The 22080-nt window shown below is 42.1% G+C and overlaps 3 protein-coding genes across 6 annotated transcripts; 2 read left to right on the top strand and 1 right to left on the bottom strand.

The window, feature by feature from the left end:
* Nucleotides 1–203: 203 nt before the first annotated feature.
* Nucleotides 204–11729, top strand: cers4a (ceramide synthase 4a). Of its 3 annotated transcripts, none has more exons than XM_048252806.1 (12): nt 204–326; nt 1005–1037; nt 1264–1449; nt 2505–2625; nt 3716–3834; nt 5133–5190; nt 5405–5455; nt 6888–6980; nt 8283–8411; nt 9937–10043; nt 10433–10589; nt 10682–11729. In XM_048252806.1, the coding sequence occupies exons 3-12, from the start codon at nt 1265–1267 to the stop codon at nt 10871–10873; spliced, it is 1212 nt and encodes a 403-aa protein (XP_048108763.1). In that variant the 5' UTR covers nt 204–326; nt 1005–1037; nt 1264; the 3' UTR covers nt 10874–11729. The 3 variants fall into 3 exon arrangements, with proteins under 3 accessions (XP_048108763.1, XP_048108764.1, XP_048108762.1); XM_048252807.1 differs by having other exon boundaries at nt 1002–1037; XM_048252805.1 differs by lacking the exon at nt 1005–1037.
* A 48-nt stretch (nt 11730–11777) lies between these two features.
* LOC125300699 (kelch-like protein 23) lies at nt 11778–15034 on the bottom strand. Its single transcript, XM_048252804.1, has 3 exons — nt 14263–15034; nt 13263–13671; nt 11778–12907 (listed from the first exon to the last, which is right to left on the bottom strand). Exons 1-3 carry the CDS (start codon nt 15032–15034, stop codon nt 12613–12615), a joined length of 1476 nt encoding a protein of 491 aa, XP_048108761.1. The 3' UTR covers nt 11778–12612.
* Nucleotides 15015–17278, top strand: lsm7 (LSM7 homolog, U6 small nuclear RNA and mRNA degradation associated). 2 transcript variants are annotated; one of them, XM_048252808.1, is made up of 4 exons: nt 15015–15152; nt 15962–16052; nt 16380–16451; nt 16800–17278. In XM_048252808.1, exons 1-4 carry the CDS (start codon nt 15033–15035, stop codon nt 16940–16942), a joined length of 426 nt encoding a protein of 141 aa, XP_048108765.1. In that variant the 5' UTR covers nt 15015–15032; the 3' UTR covers nt 16943–17278. The 2 variants fall into 2 exon arrangements, with proteins under 2 accessions (XP_048108765.1, XP_048108766.1); XM_048252809.1 differs by lacking the exon at nt 15015–15152 and adding an exon at nt 15590–15691.
* The last annotated feature ends 4802 nt before the right edge of the window (nt 17279–22080 follow it).

Raw genomic sequence — 22080 nt, 5'->3', positions numbered from 1 at the left:
TATGTGGGACAGTCTCACACATCTGCATTCTGTATGTTCCCCATATTTTCTGAATTGCACATAATGCTATGCACACGTTTGAACTAACATAGCCTAGGTTAACAGGATTTTTCATTGCGAATTCATTTTCGACGCCACCATCGATTTATCAACAAACCCCGCCCTCCTCCACGGTGACATAGCCTACTGCTGTCGTTCTGCAGTTTGACTTGGCGCCCAGAGTAGGCTACCTCCCATCCATCCTCCTTGTCTCTGCCCCCATCCTCTCATTTCTCCCTCCACACCTTTCTCCCCCATCATCGGACACCGGAGTATGCAGAGCAGAGGTAAAGATTATTATTTTCTGTATTTCTGCGTTATGGTGGCTACACTATTATCGGTTTAACTGTAAATTAACGCAAGTTTATGGGCTAGCCAGCTGGATAAATAACGGAAGTTATTGATGCGGTTTGAGTCGAAAGGCAGACAGATTAATTTGCTTAGCTTGGTATTTTGTCTAGCCATGAGCAGGTGACATTAGTTGGTTAGCTGAATTTCTCTTGTTTTAAAGAGGATTGGTTAGTTTGTGCTGAGCTGTGATTCTGGGCCTCTTATTCGGTTTTTGGGTAAGGGTGCTGATGCTGCTGTTTACATGGCGCGTGCAGTAACCCAAAGATATCGTAGGCTAATCGTAGGGGTAAGTTAACATCAGACGCTTCCGAACATCGTTCTTCTGCCGGGGACATATTTGTTGTCAAAATCAAAACAGCCAAAAGCTTTGGGAGTAGCCTGTGTGATAATCGCATTAGCAGACTGTTGTGGCAATCATGCGTCACAGCTTATAGATAGATGATTTTCTATCATTGTGTTGATAAAGTTTCAGTTTATTAAAATTCGAGAAATGAGAGAAAAGGTGGAAGGAGTAGGCCTAGCCTATTTCAGAATATGTTCTGAAATAGTCCCTGTTAGCGGCCAAACTACATCAAACACTCAGTTATGTCTGGATCCTTTTCTTCACAAAGCAGAAAGCCTCTGTTGATACTCAACGTGGAAGTTTGGTAAGCAAAGATTCATCAGTTGTCTCGTACCAGTTTGGTGTATCAGGATGAGTTCATACTTCATTCATAAACTAAATGTATTATATTTACTGATGCCAGTGACACCTCATATTTCCATTGTGTTTCCCAGAGTTCTTTCTCACAACGTGTGCTTTTTAAAAAATATTTTTTTGTTAAATCATGGATATTTGTTTTCAATTGTCTTTTTTCCCCTCTTTCTCTGTAGGATGGAGGGTCTACTGAACCAGTGGCTATGGCAACAGGAGTACTGGCTGCCCCCAGGCATTACGTGGAAAGACATGCGGATGGAGGAGAGGATGGAGAAAGGGAGTCGGTACCCTCGTCCCCGTGATCTGCTTCTCACTTTGCCTCTGGCACTAGGCTTCATTGCCCTCCGTTATGTCTTTGAAAGGTCAGTGGCCTTTGTTTTAAAAGCTCCTCTATAGACCACATTTTTTAGGCATAGCTTATCTTGTTCGTCGTGTTTGATGTCCCATTTTTGACTACACATAATCTTCCATCGGAGCGTTGCATTGTTCTCCGTTTGAAGTTTTTTCAGACCAGCCTCCAGTGCATGTGGTGAAGGTAGGCTACAGGGGCATGTTCCTTGACTGGACAGGCCAGTGCAACTGAGACAAGAAGACAAGTGGTGTAAACTAAATGTTTTAGCGACTGACTGGAAGGCTTATCATTCTTCTGAGACTGTTCCTGTCAGACTGGGCAGGGTTAGGGAACAGATATCAGATGGCAACAGAATGCCATAGTGAATTATGGCATTCAGAAATGCACTGTTTTACAACAGCGGCTATTATAGTATTCCAGTTGAATATCTTCATCAACATCAAGGCTCAGAGATAAGATACCCTGGCTTATATTTTAACCACCATCATGTCGTGAACCGAACTATGTTTCCAGATAAAAAGTGGACCTTGCATCAGGGAAATGACACCATAATAATGCCACGATAAAGTATGCTAAACCACTACTACAAAGCAGTTAGATCAAGACTATTATGGACTCCTTTTACAGCGTTATTCTTCATGTCCGCATTGATAGCACCTAACCGGTTTGAGATGAGAAGGGCTAACTCTAGGGTCAGGATGGGGTCTGTTTACATCAGAACAGCAGGCTAGCCTGTGGGTGATTCTGGGAGGGCAGCTGTTGGTCTGTAACCTGAAGCCCTCCTCGGCTGCAACCCATCCCTGACCTTCTTTGACAGCCTGATTGCCTTGTCAGCTCACTCCTGTCTAATTAAGTCTCTAGAATTACACAAACATAGAAGACGCCCATAAACAAACATAGGTAGTCTTAAAAGTACTCAAAAGTCTCAAAATGATATAGCTGTGGCCTTAAAAGGGTGATTTTGTTTGTGGTTGTGGCTTAACAGTTGTGGTGATGATCTAACTGACATTTTACGTGTTAAAGGGAGGTGTGCTAGTGATATCACAAATTGCTTTTGTCCTGCAGGGTCATAGCTTTGCCACTCAGCAGACGTTTTGGTGTCCGGGACAGGCAACGGGTACGAGTTGCCTTTATCCCAAAACTGGAGGCGTTTTACTTAAAGAAAAGAAAGCAGCAGCCTTCACAGGTCAGTGGGCTGGATGCATGACCCTCCCAGAGGTGTGAAACGCTCTGCAGATGGGCTGTGTGTACACAAGTTGTTTTTCACCTCAGTAACATCTACAGTTCAATGGGTGCCAAAGCTGTGATGTCATTTCCTGTGGATCATTGATGATATGAGTGTTCACTGGTCAAACTATGATTGGAGTGTCAGTAAACTGGACGCGTAAACAGAAATGGGTTGTTCATATTGTGAGCGGAGCAGACAAAACAGTACAAACACAAATACCACTAAACCCCTTATTCCTCCTGGGTCTTCATGCAATCTGGTCTCCACCCTGCCCAGAGCACAAGTCAGGAAGGAGAGTGAGGTTATGAGGAAATACACCGACCTCAGTGAGCTGCACAGAATTTACAAGTACAGGCATGAGTGAGTTTCTGTCAGGTGGAATTGCTTTCGCTTCAAAGAGGGCTTCACACAGTCTGCAAAAGGTTCTGCTGACTGCCGTGCTATTGACTTGTGTCTCTTATGTAGGTTGCTACAAACGCAGGGTCGTCCAGTGGTCTTAGCCTACTTTTTTTCAGAGCAGTCTGATCTTGTAGTTCCTGGATCATTTGCAAACCACAAAGCCTATTGTGTCGGAGATGGTTTTAGTCAGTTGTATGTTCTATACTCACAGTACCTGCTTTTTATGAGTCTACAACACCTTCATCCATTTAGATAAAGGAAACACTGATAATACTAGCTTATATGACTTGCCATGCAAAGGCCCAGTGGAAGTTAAGCTGAAGAAATTCAGATTTAAGATCTCCTCTATAAATGTAGGTGTGCCATGCCACTGCTTATCTGCATCACACTGAAAACCCTTTGCACAAACGAGAAAGGTGTTCACATAAAGGTGTTCACATAAAAACCATGCACATACATGATATACATGTATGTAGTTGATGAATAAGCATATTTTGTTTTGTCAGCTGTTAGTTTGCCTGAAAGGTCAATCCACATGTACTACATTTTGTGTTTTTTAAAGGATACCTTTTGATGATCACATAGCTGTTTGGCATGGTGGTGAGTGTGGCGCAGGGCTCATGACTCCTCGTCTCTTGTTTGAGAGCAGAGTGACATCCTTGGCCTGGTGAAGCAGTGTGGTCTAACTCGGAGGCAAATTGAGACATGGTTCCGCCATCGCCGCAACCAGGATAAACCGAGCAACACCAAGAAGTTTTGTGAGGCCTCGTAAGTCATCAATGCTACCACTCTACATGACTTTTTAGAGAGACAATGGGCCCTATCATGACATTCTAAAGAGCATCGTCACTCGTCAAAAGTCTATTCAAATTTAGTAGGATGTCCAGTTCACATTGGGAGGGGTTTCGTTATCAAAAGTGGAGCGCATGGCGCAACAAGGTGTTCCTAGGTTTTTTAATCAGTCATATGGGTGTGTTTGGGGCGTAACATCATTTTAAACCAATGAGAATGACATCTGTCATTCCCTTTAACGGCGCAAAGTGCGATATGTCAAATAAATGCATCGGTAATTTGGCATTCAACGGCGCATTTGAAGGAGGCTGCTCGCAAAACCGTATGGAATAGTCATTCTTAAACCATGCTTTACTAAAACCTAGCATAGCCTTCACGCATTTGCACTCGTCTATTATTTGAACTCATTGGCAAAGTGAAACTAATTTCACCAAGGAGTCAGTCAACGACGAGACAGTTAAATGCAGTTACTTTCACTATTGACTGACAATGGGTTACCACCGAAAACATAGGCTGGAAAAAGCAACACTTACCCTAATGTTGCTCAAATGACTGAATAAAACAACATTTATCCTGCAGAGGAGTTGCTTATATCTCGTGACAGTGCGTCTTCAGCTGTGCTCCATACGTGTCTCTCGCCTCTCCCCTAATCACTTCTAACCATCATTACCAATTTGCAAATGATGGTGAATAACTACTCATCATGAGATGTACAGTATTTCGTAATATCTTTATTCTAATTATGTTTCCCATTGTAATCGTGCAATTTGTAATGCTTTGCATGGACGTGCGCTGGTGTGCGTTCATGAATGATAGAAGGATGGTGCGTGCACCTGCCAATATGACTGTTGACATGCGCTCTTAAAATAGCATATGAACAACTCGCCATTGACTTCTGACCAGGTTTAGGTGGTGTATGATAGCGATTTTTAGACAACGCGCCAGGCCCCTCCCTAGGTTGTTAATTGTTGTTAAATGGTAGTTAACCCCTGGGCGCAATGTTTAAAAAATAAACATACAAAATACCGAATTAAATTTTGCGCGGGTGGAAAACGAATTTTACGCCATGCGCTGGTGCCCAAAATACAGCCCAATATGTAGCTCTTGTTTTGTAGACATTTTTTTCCAGCAATGACACAAGATAAAGAAAAAGCACAGTTTTATCTTGTAATGGGTTATTAGTCTGCAAGATATAAAAAGAAATAATAATATTCAAATAATGAAAAAAAAATCTAGAGTTTGGGTTCAACCACAGCTGTCTGTCATATTTCCAGGTGGAGGTTTGTCTTCTACCTCATAGCATTCTCAGCAGGCCTTGCCTCTCTTATAGATGTGAGTACTGTGCACGCCCTCCCTCAGCCTCTTGTGTTCCGCTATGTCTACATGTGCCTTGCCTAAGTTGCTGTTAAAAATATGTGTTTAAATTATAAATGATTCTTGCATAGCTCGGCAGCTGCACGGCTACCATCTGTACTGATGTGGTCTCCTGCACGTGTAGCTGAACACTGACTCTACTGTGTGACTTGTTGTCTTTCTGCCCCTGCAGACCCCCTGGTTTTGGGAGCACAGGGAGTGTTGGCAAGGGTACCCCAAACAGGTGAGCCACTTGCCTTTTTACTTTCCCTTTGAATCACTTTGGGGCAGCAGGACCTACTGGTTGGGGCTTCGGGCTTGTAACCGAAGGGTTGCCGGTTCGAACCCTGACCAGTAGGAAAAATGTGGGCTGGGGAAGTGGTTGAGCACTGCTCTCCTGGTTCGTTTCCCGACCAGTGGGAAAAATGTGGGCTGGGGAAGTGGTTGAGCACTGCTCTCCAATGCCCACATCCACAGCTGAAGTGCCCTTGAGTAAGGCACCTAACCCCTCACTGCTCCCCGAGCGCCGCTGTAGCAGGCAGCTCACTGCGTCGGGATTAGTGTGTGCTTCACCTCACGGTGTGTTTGCTGTGTGTTTCACTAATTCACGGATTGGGAAAAATGCAGAGACCAAATTTCCCTCACGGGATCAAAAGAGTATATATACTTATACTTATATATACATTACTATATACACAGGAAGCATAGTTTTTCTGCTCTCCCCCCCCCAACACACACACACACACACACAGTCACACACGCAATTATTGTATTTTGCACCTAACTCAACCCCACCCCTAACGTGAACAGGAAAATAAAAAACAATAACTTCTTCTACAGACTGCAGAGATTAATAGTATTGACTTTCTAAGCAAGATCGTAAACATTGTAGTGTTTTCTTCCCTCAGGGTTAAAGGATGTAACTTACGGGGTGTGTAAGACCTGTGTCAACTTCCCCCCATTGTTTTTAGGGTCAGTCCTGTTGAAATGTTGTTTTGTTTAGCACAGGCGTCTGTAACTAGACCCATCCACTGTTTGAGTTTGTGCTCTATACGAGTCAGGCCCTCTGCTGTTGGTCTTGTGCAGTGGTATTACAGATTACAGATTATCTGAATGTAAACTTCCTGTCAGGAAATCTCATCCCACTCATGCCCTCAGACAGCTGCTCCCTCCCTCCTCCCTCCCACCTCCACGCTTGACGAGTTATGATTGGCAGGCAGCAGTGGAGCAGGTGGAGACTCCTCTGGTCATCTCCTCATGAGGAGCCAGAGGTCAGAGCTCCATAGACAAGCATTACTCTCCAGGTGTGGCACATCACTCATTTATTTGAAATGGTCCTTTCCATTGATCCCACTCCAATCCTCTCACCCACTACATCCACGAAAACATACGCACATACTTGCAAAGTTAGAAACAGGTGCGGATTCTTAAATTGCATCCAGGGGTTGGGTTGCTCCCTCCAGTCTGTTTGTATGTTGAGGTAGGGCATGCATGGAAGGCTCCACATACCTATCTATGCAAAGAGAGTTAAAGGCTGCGTGCCTTTCAGGAAGTATTGCCCGTAGGTGGGCAGTCTTATCAGTGACATCAGCTTGTATGTGACTGTGACGTTCTTCCCATCCCCCCACAGTTACAGATAGCTGACTTCCATAATGTTTCCTATGTTTTCTCTGCAGCTGGTTGCCGAGGCTCACTACTGGTACTACATCCTGGAGTTGAGCTTCTACTGGTCCCTACTGCTCTGTGTGTCTGTAGATGTGAAGAGGAAGGTAAGTGTGATGGCCTAGTGCTCACACCACCACCATCCCCAGTCTAAAGACAGTGCTACTCCATCAGTGAATAGAGCTTGAGGAGGGCAAGAGAGAGTGAAGGGAAACGAATTGCAAGGAAAAAGCTATTCCTGCTAACTGACTAGTTTGTAAACTTTGTACATGAGTAGTTAAGTCACAAGATGGATGTTGAGTTGTGCAACACCAACTGTGTGTATCTGTTCACCTTCTCCCTTTCTTGTTCACATGTTTCCCAGGAGTCATTTTGTAACGAAAAAAAAAGTTAAATATCCTTCCACTTCTGTGAAGATTGACATGCAGGTTTTTGCAGGTCATGAACATGAGACAACCTGCACTGATTGCCTGGGAACTTTTCTAACCCATTGCTTACCAATTTCAGACTGGTTCTTAAAACTTGTTTGTTGTGGCATGACATTTACCTGAGGCTTTGATTCACTCTTCCTATGCCTTCTGTGATGTATTTGTTTTGTTTTTGAAGAGATTTATTAGCTAATGCTTTTTCTTCAAAAATCATTTAGTTTCTGGTCAGACATGTTCTGTCCCCGCCAGCTCCGCCATGCCACTATAACTCATTACAAAAGGGCCTGTCTTTGCTGATTTACATGAGGAGCGATGTCTGGCACTGCAGCAGACGTGCTGAGGGAAGGGTATTTGTGTGCTCCAGGAGAGGTGGTGCTCTGAGAGCTTGGGGAGTTTGGGGGAAAGAAACAGAAATGTGTCCCCATTCTGCAGGCTCTAGCTGCACCCTCTCAGGGGACCCAATCCTCCATTGTTTGCTCTGTTTGCACAGGGATTCGTTTTGTTCCTTTTTTGATGCTTGAGAGCCTTAGAAAAGCATTTAAATGTTCAAAGAGTTGACGTGAAGGCAGGGAAAGAGGAGATTAATGGACTGTGACATTACATCTCCTTAGCAATGAGGGTTCCACATTTAAGCATATAATTATAATCGGTGCTCTTGGACTGCATGGTCATTGAAGGTGTTCAAATGAATCATTTGCTGATGTTTGATGGTAATAATATACCTACTACTAGAGCACTACATATATGATGTCAGATAACAATCCTCATATCTTGTTAGGAGAAAGTACAAAAATTGTGGTTTCTTTTTTTCTTGTACTCAATTAATATGTGGTGGTGACAGAATTGGTCGATAGACAACACAGGCCCATAACCACCACAGCAGCTAGTGTGTTTATGTGTGTGAGTAGGGTACTGATGACTGATGACTAAATGTTAAAGCTGCCTGTATTGTTTCTGTGTCCGTACTTATTGTTCTTGCAGGATTTCAAGGAACAGATTATTCACCATATCGCCACCATCTTCCTCATCGGCTTCTCCTACTGTTCTAACTATGTACGTGTGGGGACTCTAGTCATGTTAGTCCACGATTCCTCGGACTTCCTTCTGGAGGTGAGCACCAGGAGGGAAATATGACTGAAGGGGGTTTTGTGAGCATCCAGACCGGCTTTGTTGTGGAATGTTATTCCCCCAGGCCCGTTTTCAAGACATTTTGTTTCCTTTACTATTGTGTGATATTTCACTGATGCTGATCTGACTGTTTTAGAGTTTCTGAAATACTGTATGCATGACCTGTCTGGTGACATCAGACGGCATGGTTCCCTGGTAGATCTGCGCCACACTCTGTGGGAGAAAAAAAATCTGGCAGCATTACAAAGCTCCAGGCCCAAACTGGCAACACATTCTCTCTCTCTCTCTCTCTCTGTCAGTTACAGAGCTCAAATCATTCAAATGTTTTAGATTAGCTAGATTAGCATTGGGCTCTGCATCACATGTATGATAGCTGAACTCAGGACTAAGGTTGTTTTTTAACTAAAGGGGCAGATGAGAGGGTTCACAGTAATTAGAAGGTTAGAAGGAGGAAGTGACAGCGGCGGAAGACACACCCCCATGGGACAGCTAAACCAGGTGCATCGTGCCAAGGGGGAACCGATGGAGTAAAGGTGATGAGGGTTGGGGAGAGACAAGGACAAAACCTGTCAGAGAAGGGGAAACCCCACAGCCTCTCTCCAAAAGGGGGATTTGGGGTTGATGATCAATGTGAGGACATATCTGAATGTGCGATGTGTACCTCTTTGAGAGAATTTATCAGGAGAATCTATAATATTTTTGACGTTTTGAAGTTCTTTATTGAGACAACTTATTACCAGTTATTACCAATTTTATTAAGGAACATTTCTTTCAGTGTTCCGATTAGAGGTCTGCAGAAAGGTTTTGTTTGACATTAGGGGACACACTTTTTAACAGAATTTCTTCCTCTATACAAGGTGTAGTAGATCAATATCTTGAAAGGAGGAAATATTACTTTTGAAACCGCTGCTCTGTTTTTTGTTTCCAGCTCTGGGACTCACAAAGCCTATTTTATTATTTCTCTAGACCAGTTTATGCTTCCTGCCAGAACAGGGAAGAAGGAAATGAGAAGCTTTCATCACTGACATTTTAGTGAGGAGTGTTGTTTACATTTGTATGAATCATCACATTATCTTCAGTATTTTATTTCCAAAGAGAAGGTTGAATGTCTTCAAATGAAATGATATGCTCAGTCTGTCCTTTAGGCTACGGTCAGATTACTGGAAGGATGTTGCCCAGTGCGTGTTTGCACGTAACTTGAAACATGCAGATGCGGGTCGTCTCGGGACAGAACTACATTCACAATAGTGAGAGACATGGATGGACATGGACTTGCATACTAGCAAAAATTGAGCTTTGTGCCTGGACAATGTCTTGGACTTGGCAACTTGTCACTGGCAACTTAGGTTCAACCTACCTGCGTCTTAAGCCCATCCATGATTCTGTGTCACTATTTAGTGTTAGTATGCAGATGTTTGAATGCTGCTTGCTCATTACAATACACTACTAATGAAGCATAGGGTTTGTCTCACAAGTATAACCGCAGGTTTATACTTTTCTATTGCAGTCCGCTAAGATGTTCAACTATGGTGGATGGAGAAAGACCTGTGATGTGCTGTTTGTCATGTTTGCAGTGATTTTCTTGGTGACTCGGCTAGTGGTCTTTCCAACTAGGTGAGATATTCATTTATGTGCTGATAACAAACATGGACAAGATCGGCCTATTTAATGAGAGTATAAGCTAAGATAAGATAACACTTTAATGTCCATTTACACAGAAATTTGTCTTGCATTACAGCTCAGCAATCAGCATAGAAAGACGTTAAAAATAACATTCAAGATCATAAAATCATTCACGTATGTAACAGGTGTAGCCTACACATAGTCAATGTCCATTAGACTAGGGATTAGGGATCTACTTTACTCTCCTCTGTTGATTGAGTAAAAACAGAGTGAGGGAGGAAAGAGTGTTTGTATTTATTTCTCCTCCTATGATGAGAGAATTATGTACTGTATGTAGGTTTATCAGTAGATCATTTTCTTTCTCTCTCTCTTTCTCGTAGAATTGTCTACACTACACTTGTGGATTCTCTAGATTTTTTCGCCCCATTCTTTGGCTACTACTTCTTCAATGCCCTTCTCCTGGTGTTACAAGGGCTGCATATCTTTTGGGCCTGGCTGATCCTGCGCATGGTCTACAAGTTTGTCTTCCTTGGCAAGGTGAGTCAGGTTCACAATCACAGTACCTCCATATGACATTAGTATTACATAGATACACAGAATCTTAAATCTATACCATGTCTCTTTGAAAGGTGGAGCGTGATGAGCGGAGCGATGAAGAGAGTGATGTTGAAGAAGAGGAGGAAGAGAAGGAGGAGTGTAGTTGGGAGCAAAAGAAAGGCACCCTGAACTCTAAACTTGCCTCACTGGCCAACAACTGTGTTCTCAATAACTTAACCCATCAAAGAAGAAATATGAGTTACCGGATGGCCAATACCAGATAGTACTAAGATCAAACAAGAGGTTGATATGTATTATCCTGGTTTCCTAGAGCTAACTTTGTGGTTTATGCATTACTACTGAAGTCCACTCATAATTTCACATTAGTTCACAGTCATATTGGGAAATAATACAAAAGAAAGACGTGTTCTAATTTCGTCACAGACTATTTGTTGTCTCTCCACTGTTTCAAACACAATGGATTTGTTTTAAAATTGACAAAAGAGACATGGCAGGAATATCAGTTTTGTTTCATTTTCTGGTTACAGTAATTCTTTTTGGGCTCTTCACTCTTGTAATTACTTGCCTTTATTTGTCATTCAAGACCTGTAGATCTACTCAAAATGTAAAGGTGTATGTAGTGTATGTAATGTAGTGTGATGAAAAAGAAAAATTGAAACGCTTTTTTAAAGAATTGTACAATTACATTATGAGTGTCTGTGACGGACAGGTTGTACAGAACTGGAAGTTGTTAGGTGACTGTGAATTTGTTTAAAGTAATATACTGGTATTTTACATGTGAAAGATAAATAAACATACATTGATTGAAATGGGGTGTTTTGGAAGTCTGCCTAGTCAGGGAAGCAATACACATTAAGATACGGTTGTTATGCATTTGCTGACAACTCAAAAGACAACTTTTTTTAATTATTTGAATAAGTGTTTGCATAGTTTTTTTCCCTTCCTACCTCACAACATAGAGCCTGCTAGACTTTGACATATTTTATTGCCATTACAGAGTCTTTTTTATGATAATTGGATGTTCAGTGCTTTTTACAACCACCTGTAACGTCTTCTTTTGGGTCGTTTTTATAAGTAAGTAAGTAAATAAATAAATCTGTTATATTTGTTTTAGTGATACACTGAAAACTGCTTTATTTTACTGTAAAATACACACAGGATACATTGTGCAATGTAAATATCCATTGATTTCAGCATTTTCAGTTTCTTGGATTATTATCACTTCTATTTTCTGCATTTGAGTGTCTTAAGTTCTAGTAAATACCATGGGTCGGTTCCACACGGTTAGCATTTGTGAGCTTTAATGTATCTCCTTATTTTCATTCAAAAATCATTCAGAAAATTATAATTCAGCGTATTTTCAATGTGAAGACAACACATATTTAATGTCACAATGTGTAGATTATCAACACCAATAAACTCAATAAATAAATTCAAAATAAAGTCATACTATATATGCACAGCTATGCTGTTTCTTAACTTTAATAGAAGGCCCAGACCTGCAGGCTCAGTAGCAGCAACAAGGCTAATGAACAATGGACAATGAGAGCCTGTTATGTGTCTGTGATCACACACACACACAAACACCAAACATGCCAACACCCACCCCCATACAAACACTATCACTTACACAGATATATCAACTACAGCATCAGCACAACAAGCGCTTACATATTATACTCTTATTTTTTTTTTTTTTGCTGCAGGAGAAGTCATAACACACCATTTTACTTTTCTTATGCATGTATAATGAAATGGAACAATAAACAAATCATGAATCAAAAAATTAACGGTTTAAATATTATTCAACATCCTTACCATCAACTTTGTATGAGTAGTACTTGACATCTTTTTACATTAATATGTGCCCAAAACTTGGTGCAGTGCAGTACAAAAAAGGAGTGGTAAAATGACATGACAAGATAAAAACATTTTTGAGTATAATCTGCCAGAGGCCACTAAAGTCAGAAAAACTATTCTGGGTTTGTGTTTTAGTAGTTTATCATACGGATGGAGACACATCCATGTGTACAGGAACTGGACAGGGTATTGCATCATCTATCTCAATACAAGTGTCAATGTATGGATCAAAGAGAACCATGTTGGGAATGTTCCTCAGCCTTCGCTCACCCAATAGGTAGATTTGCCCACTGGCCGTGGCACATCCAGTGAAAAACCTCCTATCCAGACACTCCTCCTCCAGTAAGGTCCACTCATCTGTGTCTATGTCCAGCCGCAAGGCCTGTCCTCCGAAGAGATAGAGAGCACCATTCAGCTCTGTCGCCAGAAGGTCATAGCTGAAAGAGGAAGTACAGGACAGTCAACCATAAATCTAGGAGTTTTTCTGCCCACAGTCACACGGCCTTGACAACACTCGCTCTGAATGCAAAACATGATGGAGCTAGACTAACTGGTAGGGCCGCCTTGCTCATTGCACTTGTATTGAGCAATTTTGTAGTTAACATCTGATTCTAGAAAATTAAATCATTGCAAAATCAGAGCCCTTGGCCATCATTTATCCTGCCTTCTGAAATCAGCCACTCTGTGCAGTCTAAATGGAAAAGTACCAACTGTAACCAACTGAAATGGAGATGGTCCATAATTCTCTGGGGCCTCATCAACATTTTTATGAAACGGAAATCCTGTACATACCGTGGATGAGGGCAATGCAAGACGACGTCCCATTGGTCAGTCTTCATCTGGTAGCGCTGAATCCCACTGTACACCTCCCCGTTCTCATCCAGTCCACAAGCCACGTAGATGCAGGAGCCCATGGTGACCACGGCCGCTCTCTCCACCGCACACACCATGGGGCTGACCTCCTCCCAGGCGTCCGACCCCAGTACAAGCACCTCAACATTGTCCACAACTCCGTCGTCCATGCTGCCACCCAGCACATACAGCCTGTTGCCCATGCCGACAGAGCAGTGGCTGTGTCTGGACTTCTGCAGTGCCGGTCCGTCCACCCAGCGCTGGTTTCCGCACTGGTACATCAGCACCCAGTCCACACTGTACCACCCGATCTCACGGTAGTAGCCCCCTGTGACCACCACATTGTCCTCTAAAAGACAAAAGTGTTTATTAAAATGGATGTCATTAATTTTGCAATTAGTTAGAAGTGTAAAATAGATAGATAGATAGATAGATAGATAGATAGATAGATAGATAGATAGATAGATACTTTATTCCCAGGGGAAATTCAAGGTCTCAGTAGCATACAGACAACACACACACATTCACTAACAGCCGAAAAAGTAATTAAAAGTATATAATATAAAAACACAACTAAGCAATAAGGACAGTAGAAGATAAAGAATATACTAAATATACTAAAATACAAATTATACTAACACTTAATCTAAATCAGTTCTAAAAACAGTATCCACATAGTAGTGATTAATCAATCTAGACGCGCTTGCAATGACTGAGGTAGGGACTGAGCCTGTGATTCTCTGTGCATAGTAAGGTAAGGTAAGGTGCTCTGTGTAAGTGAGTGTCATGGTGATAGCATATCAGAAATTCAACATATCTAATCTATCTAACCACTGTTCTTCTAGTCATGCGAATTAAATGAAGATGAAATGTATTCAGCTGAGTTTGGCTGAGTGGCTGTGTTTTCACCACCCGTCTCCTTTCAGAGAAAGCAATTTACCTACTGCTGCGATTGAGTACTGGGTGAGGTTTTTTCTCTTCATTGGAGCGCAGCACTGCCACCTGCTGCTACGCGGGTTGAACTGGTACAGTGGCTGTGCATCAACGTCATGTGGCCCACCAATCATAAACAGGGATTCTCTTGAGCGTCCCCGAGGCATGGAGCGGCCAGCCGTCCAGCTGGCGGGGATGTTGTTGTTGAGTCTGCAGATGAGCTTGGCTCTCGGGTCAGAGCCTTTGAGCCGGGTCAGCAGGTCTGTGAGGTAGGGAAGAGTCAGGGACTCTGGACGCACTAGTCCAATCAGCTCCATGAAGTCATCCTCCCTGCTGGGGTCAAAGGTCGCCCAGCGCAAAGTCACTTCAAAGGCCAAGTCCTCTCTAGGTATGAACAGGTCATCACTAGCAAGCAGATCTGCCACGCTCTCCTTGGAGAGATACAGGAAGTCTTCGTCAGATGCTATGGCAGGTAGGTGGGTGAGGGCCACATCTCTGGCTGCAGCATATAGTCCTAGACAGCCTAACTGCCAAGCATATGCCATCATGCCCAAACAGTTGCTTAGGTGTAGCTCCCTCTCAAGGAACTTACAGCAAAGTAGTCTGGCCTTTTCCAGCTGAAGGAAGTCAGCTGCCTCCAAGATTCCCAGAACATTTTGTCTATTCAGAGGTAATTTAAGAGTCTTAGTGAAGTCCATGAGTATGCGGAACTGCTCTTCGTGTACTCCTTTAATCACAATTTGTCTTTTAGTGCTCTCTTTACCGCCACCATAGAACATGGCACGGAAGTATGGACTGAAGTCTGCCAGTTTTTTTCGGTTCACTAGGAAAGACTCTGTCTCCACAAGAAGGACTGTGTCAGGCACCACATCGTCCACTAATCCCACATCAGTCTTGGTATGTGCCACTAAAAGACCAACTACACGGAGTCCAGAGTTATCCCTTTCTTTCTCTTTGTAAGCCATATTAGAGGTCCACTTTCACAGACTGCAGGCAAAGGTATTTATACCACACGTGGTTGCCAACTTACTTGGCTGAGTAATGGGGTCACTGTGTTTGAAAACAAGAGCTAAATATAACCCATCGGTTTGCTGTGCATAATTCTGTCATGAAAGGACATTCCTTGCACTTCACAAAAAATAAAATGCATGCAGTTTGAAGTTCAAGAAATCTTCTCACAACATGAAAATCAAATGTATTCTACAATGTTCAGGTTACTGCGTTTTGTTTGGTACTACAGTAATGATAATGTCTACAGGATCACCAATGGCTATACTATATCGTCTTTAGTTTACACATATTAGCCAAATAAAATATATCAAAATCGCCAAATCTATGCTGCCCTATGAGACGGGTTTGATTTTCATGCCTGACAAGAACCGATGGGGTCAAAGTTGAATTCGCAAAAGGGGCGGTCTTACATTTTGAACATGGCGGTGAGTTCTGCGTCTGCTTAGCGTAGTTGAATGAATTCAATGAAATCACAACATTGTTTAAGATTTTTGTATTAAACACAAATTATTTGTAAACACACTCCGGGGTTACACAAATCTCGAGATTCAAAAGCATGTTTTACTGTGATGTGCAGTGGAATACTTCGAAGTGTTAAGCAAGTAAGCTAGCTAGCTGGCTAGCAAGCATGCTAGTAATGTTGTTAACCGAACCTCAGCTTAATGAGAGTAAACAGACATGCATTCCTGTTGTAGGACAAAGAGAAGAAGAAGAAGGAAAGTATATTCGACCTGTCGAAATACATCGATAAGCCAATCAGAGTGAAATTCCAAGGTGGACGAGAAGGTAAGCGACTTGTGATGTAGAAAACTAGCCTTAACACAGCTTTAGCATCACTATGAAGTCCTGCATTTCCTTAGACTGTAGGCAGTTAGACTAGAAGCTTAAACTTCGGTGATATCATTTAGGTCTAAAGTAAATATGTTCAATGTGTCATGTTGTAAGCAAGCGTGTATAACAATAGCCAGTGTCAGTTTTGATTCCACGTGAAAGTCAATTCAGTTGTCTCGCTAATCTCTTTGTAGGTTACTGTAAATGCTTTCGGCTTGCTTAACAGTTATAGCCTATACGGTTAACACTTATAATCTAGTTTTCCTTCTTTTCTCATTCCAGCAAGTGGTGTCTTGAAAGGCTTCGACCCTTTGTTAAACCTCGTATTGGATGGCACTATCGAATACATGCGCGGTGAGTAGGATGGGGGACACATGACATTCAACTCGGTTTCTTCTCCAGCTGTTTTTAATTGAGCGTGTATCCATAGAACCTGAGTAGTTGAATACCGGTATGCTACAGTGCATAGCAAACGTGGTTTTCAAACGTGTGTGTGTTCTTAGTCGTCAAATGTGCATTACAGGTTTTAACATGCATCAGAAATGGTGTGCTTTTTATATAGATATATATAGCAATAGTAATTTTCCTGTCAAAATCAAAAAAATAAATCTGTTTGAAAATACCTCTTCCACTGGACTAGAAGCTCTACCTTTATCTTATAATGACTCTAACCCAATAACATTCCTTTGTCCTTTTATGCAGACCCTGATGACCAGTACAAATTGACTGAAGACACTCGGCAACTGGGCTTAGTGGTGTGTCGAGGGACTTCCGTGGTGCTCATCTGTCCTCAGGATGGCATGGAGGCCATTCCAAACCCTTTCATTCAACAACAGGATGGCTAGTCCTCTGCAAAACCTCATAGAGCTCATATGTACATTATTTGATTAGATTGAAGTTGTGGGTAACATTTGTTAGACAGACCTATTGAGTTGTGGCAGAAATCATGCTAGTGCTTAAGCCTTGGTTCAACTATTATTTTGTACCACACCACTTGAGTAAAAATGTGTTTGTTTCACCATTTTTTTTTCTGTTGTGGCGCATTGAATCAGTTGGAAACGCGGCAGAGTTGTAACATCTTATTTCCCTCTTTGTCTTTTTTTTATGAAGTGTCCATATTTTTGAAGTGTCCATATTTTTGGAACTGATGTTAGTTTACAATTAAATTGATATTTCATAAACTGCAGTCCTGGGAATTCTTTTGATGTGTGACTGAAAGTTTGCTGATTGTGTGAGTGTTGTGTGTGAGAAAGAGAGGGAGTGAAGTTTATGGGTTTTTCAGTAAAATATCAAATTTTACTCTGAGTACTGTGGTGTAATTATGTACTCACACTTTCTTTATATATGTGGAAACTTATTTCCTAATTCAAAACAATATTTATGAGAGCCTATCTTCAAATTCCAAAAAAGGTTGGTTGTCAGAAGTGCTTCGTCACTGATATGTCTCTCGAAAGCAGGTGCTCTTTGGTTTTACCATCAGTGCATGAAGACATGATTTGTCGAAACGCGTAAGCCCACCTAAATTAAAGGTTTTTTAACTATAAAAAGCAGTGTGCCTTTGGACTTTTTTGGTCAAACCAACTCTTTAAAGCCAATATTTATGAGATTTTTTTTTTCCAATTAAGAGATTAGGCTTGCTGTAGGTGGTGTCTGTAGATCAGTGTTTCCGCAAGTGTGGTCTGCAAGCAGACGTAAAATAAAATATAGATGAGTTGGTTGCAATATTGAACCATCTTGTATGTAAATCCAAACAGTTCTGTTACACTGCCTATGTAAGCTACACTACTGTAGTTTAAATCATATGAATCCTCTGACACAATAAGCAAGGTGCAAACAATAAGTAAAAAAAAAAGCTTCCATCCCTGAACGAACTCCATTAGAAGAGATGTTGGAGTAGGACTATCAGGATTTTAAAAGACACCTCCCACCCCGGCAGCAGCCTATTTCGGTTACTGAAATCAGGCAAGCGATTCAGGAGTATCATGTCTAACAGAAAGACTCAGGAGGAGTTTTTATCCACAAGCTGTTAGGCTCCTGAATCAAACCATGACGTGCACCTCCCTCATGAACTGCACAATGCACCTTGCACTTTAAGCCCTGGTTCTACTTTTAGTGAGCTTTTAGTAGTACAAGGTTTTATTGTATTTATGGGTAGGAGTAGTCTGGGGGGTATATCTTTTTATCTTTATTTTAGTTTCTTATTTATTCATGTTTTAAACTAAACTTTTATTCTATAACTTATTATTACACTCGTATGTGAAAGCACAGTTGGAGTGGAGTCAGGAGTTCATTTCACTGCTTGTTGTAGGTATAGTATAAGTATATATACTCTTTTGATCCCGTGAGGGAAATTTGGTCTCTGCATTTATCCCAATCTGTGAATTAGTGAAACAAACTCAGCACACAGTGAACACAGTGAGGTGAAGCACACACTAATCCCAGCGCAGTGAGCTGCCTGCTACAACAGCAGCGCTCGAAGAGCAGTGAGGGGTTAGGTGCCTTGCTCAAGAGCACTTCAGCCGTGCCTACTGGTCGGGGTTCAAACCGGCAACCCTCCGGTTACAAGTCCGAAGCGCTAACCAGTAGGCCACGGCTGCCCCACAAGTCTATGACTGCATGTGACAAATAAAGAAACTTGAAGTAAGGTGGTTCAGTGAGTAGGCCTATACTGTTGAAGTAGGTCTACTGTTTTTTTTAGCTAGGTGGTCTATGAGTTTTTATTTATTGGTTAAGTGGTCCTTGGTCTGAAAAAGTTTGAGAAACAGGTGTACATGACTCACCAGTTTTGCAAGAGACTGAGTTTACACTCTGCATGTAGTGTGTAGTCCAATACAGTCTCCAGCCGAATTTTTACAGTTTCATGCTAACTTAAGTTTAATTGTCCTTTCAAAGTGTTGTTAATTCGAAAAGTTTAAACACTGTTCATTGCCCCCCTTAATTTACTGTTCGCGGTCAAATTTGACCAGACAGTTTTAACTGCTCTTAAATACCAATACCATGACAAAAGGTATTATTTAATAGAACAAATTGTAATGTCTATTGTAAATAGACCCTTATTAGGACATTAACATCTACATCATGTGTGTGGGTGTGTGTGTTTCTGTATGTGCATGAATGTGTGCGAACACTGGTGGCTCACATGCACAGTGGCAACATGACAACATGAACTGACAACATGAACTGTGTGTGTGTGTGTGTGTGTGTGAGAGAGAGAGAGTGGGTGTAAATGTATGTGTGTGTGTTTTTTGTGTGTGTGTGTGTGTGGGGTGAGTGTTTCCATGTGTGTACATGCATGTGTGTGCAAACATTGGTGGTTTTCCTGCACATGTGGAAACATGACAACATGATCTGACAACATGAACTGTGTGTGTGTGTGTACGTGTGTACATGTGTGTGTATGTGTCTGTTTGTGTGTGTGTGGTGTGTGTGTTTCTTTGTGTGCGTGCATGCCTGTGTGTGCGAACATTGGTGGTTCACATGCACAAGTGGCAACATGACAACATGAACTGTGTGTGTGTGTGTGTGTGAGTGGGTGTACATGTGTGTGTATGTGTGTCTGTTTTGTGTGTGTGTGGGTGGGTGTGTTTCTGTATGTGTGTGAATGTGTGCGAACATTGGTACAAGTGGCAACATGACAACATGAACTGACAACATGTACTGAGTGTGTGTGTGTGTGTGTGTGTCTGAGTGGGTGTACATGTCATATGTAAGGATATATGGATAATTGTGGTCATTTGTGCATGGTGTGAAATGTGAATTTTTAGATAATGATTGCTGTGCTTTTTACTTTCTTATTTTATCTTGTGGTGTGCATTGATTGCTGTGTATTATTGTCTGACCGTAATTGCATGACTCGGGGCTACACCCTTTTCACCCCCTGCGCTGCAGGTAAGAGCTGAACAATGGCCTAATAGCTGATTAGGTTTACAGGTGTTATTGATTGCCGGCCTAGTAGTAACTTAGACTTACAGGGTGGACTGTTCAGATGAAGTGGTGCGGCCTGGCTTGCTGTTTGGTGTCTGCTGCTCTTTTTTGCTCTTTCCTCCGTTTTTGCTGTGGATAGTCCGTTTGGAGCTCCTGGCTTAAGCTGCGCCTGTGGTTCGCTGGATTGTTGAGCTGCGCTGATCTACGACTCCCGTTCCCGACGTTACGTTTTGGGCGAATGGTTTGCCACTCATCCCCGTGGGTTTCCTAAGGCGTGGAGGCCCAGTGTCTACAATCAACCAAGCGGCACCGGCGCAGTGACTGTGGGCTACGTGCAACCGGACTGGGAGTCAGATGCGTCTGCTCCTGCAATGCGGCTTCTCTTTTGTGGTGTGCATGTTGTGTGAGCGCGCGTGTGGGTTATAGGTGCGCCTTGGATACGCTGTTGTGAACTGGACTGATAAAGAGGGGATTCCCCATACGGACTGTGTGGACTTGCTGTAGCGTCTGCTGTGTGTGTGCCTGTATCGGATGGAACGTGGACTGGTTATTCGGATTGCCCCATACATGAACGAGTGCATGAATGGTGTACACTTTTAATTGAAAGCTTGTAATAAATATATTTTTTTTATACGGATTTGCTGTTGTGGTAGTTCTGTTCTGTTGCTCCCACCAAATTAAAAGAACTTGCCGTTCATTGTTAGAGTTCCCAGCTCTTTAATTGGGTGGCGTAGTCGGGTGAACCAGTGCCTTATATGTGCGTAATGTATGTATGTGTGTGTGTGGGTGTGCGTGCTTCTGTGTGTGCATGCATGCATGTGTGGGAACATTGGTGGTAAGTTGTAGTGTGTAAGATGTCTTTCATCTCCTGGATGAAAATTATATTATTTCCCATTAATTTTCTATGGCGGTCATTAACATTGAATAAATCACTCAAAATTCAAAGAAAGTAGTTGAAATAAATTATGTGTTCAAAAGCCTTTTGTGAAGGATATCATAAGATCTTGAGGCAATCTGATGAAAAATGCCATTTATGGTACAGGGAATGTGTAAATCGGTCATTTTTGACCGGAACAGTGTTAGAAGGTTAAATGGGAATGCAGCTGTCCAGCGTCTGGTGAAAGAAGCAACAGGAGAAGAGAGAGCGGTGATGCTGTTAATTTATTCCTGATGTGGGACGTTGCAACCCATTCATTAGGACTGTGGCAATGCAATGTATCAATCTGCGCTTTGGATAATCTGATTTCATTCCTATATTTGAAGACACAAGTAGCCTACAAAGGTGCGCTCTGGAGATATAAGTGAACAACATTTTTATTTAGTAATTTAGCTGAGACCGGGTATCTCACAGATTTCGTCTCTACATTGGGGTTTGCGGCTTGAGTAACGAAGTGCCCCGGAGGAGGTGTGCTGTGCACAAAGCAGAGCACTGTTACAGGAACTGATAAGAACGTTTAAAGCAATGCCTGCGATTTAATAGCCTCTCAGCTTCGACAAGGGCCATGAGGCAAATGTGGATAGTTCAAGTTTACAGTAGGCCTTTTGTGGAGAGGCCTAGCCTATTCTTTATAGTTCTACACAATTCTATGAAGGTAGCTAAGCTTAATATGATATATTGTATTTTTTTTATACGTCTTGTGGCCTACCTTGAAACGTTTTCTTAACAGTGCACCGAATTCCTTTTATCTTTGGGTGTGTCGCCAAGCCTAAAGCGTTATTTAAAAGCCTTAACTGATGCCTTGCCCATTTGTTTGCCGGCTGGTAGCCCGAATTATGTAGTCTAGGCCTAAAGTATTCAGTTAGCAATCAGGCGACACAAGTTGCTAAACAAAACAATTTACCTTAAATATCCAATATGTTCCAACTGTTCAAATAGTAGAGTTTACAGAGAAATGTTGCTAATCCGTAAAAAAACCCCATGATTGCTCAGAGTTGGAACAAGAAAGGGAGGGGTAGAGGCAACCTGAGAAGCCTTCGTCGTGTTCACAATTTAACGGCAGTGCACGCCCCATTGATGGGTAAGATAATAGCGGTGTTGAATTTTGAGTGGCCAGTGCGC

This window comes from Alosa alosa, chromosome 9, assembly GCF_017589495.1.
Source record: "Alosa alosa isolate M-15738 ecotype Scorff River chromosome 9, AALO_Geno_1.1, whole genome shotgun sequence".
NCBI lineage: Eukaryota > Metazoa > Chordata > Actinopteri > Clupeiformes > Clupeidae > Alosa > Alosa alosa.
This window is presented reverse-complemented; position numbering and strand designations above follow the sequence as displayed.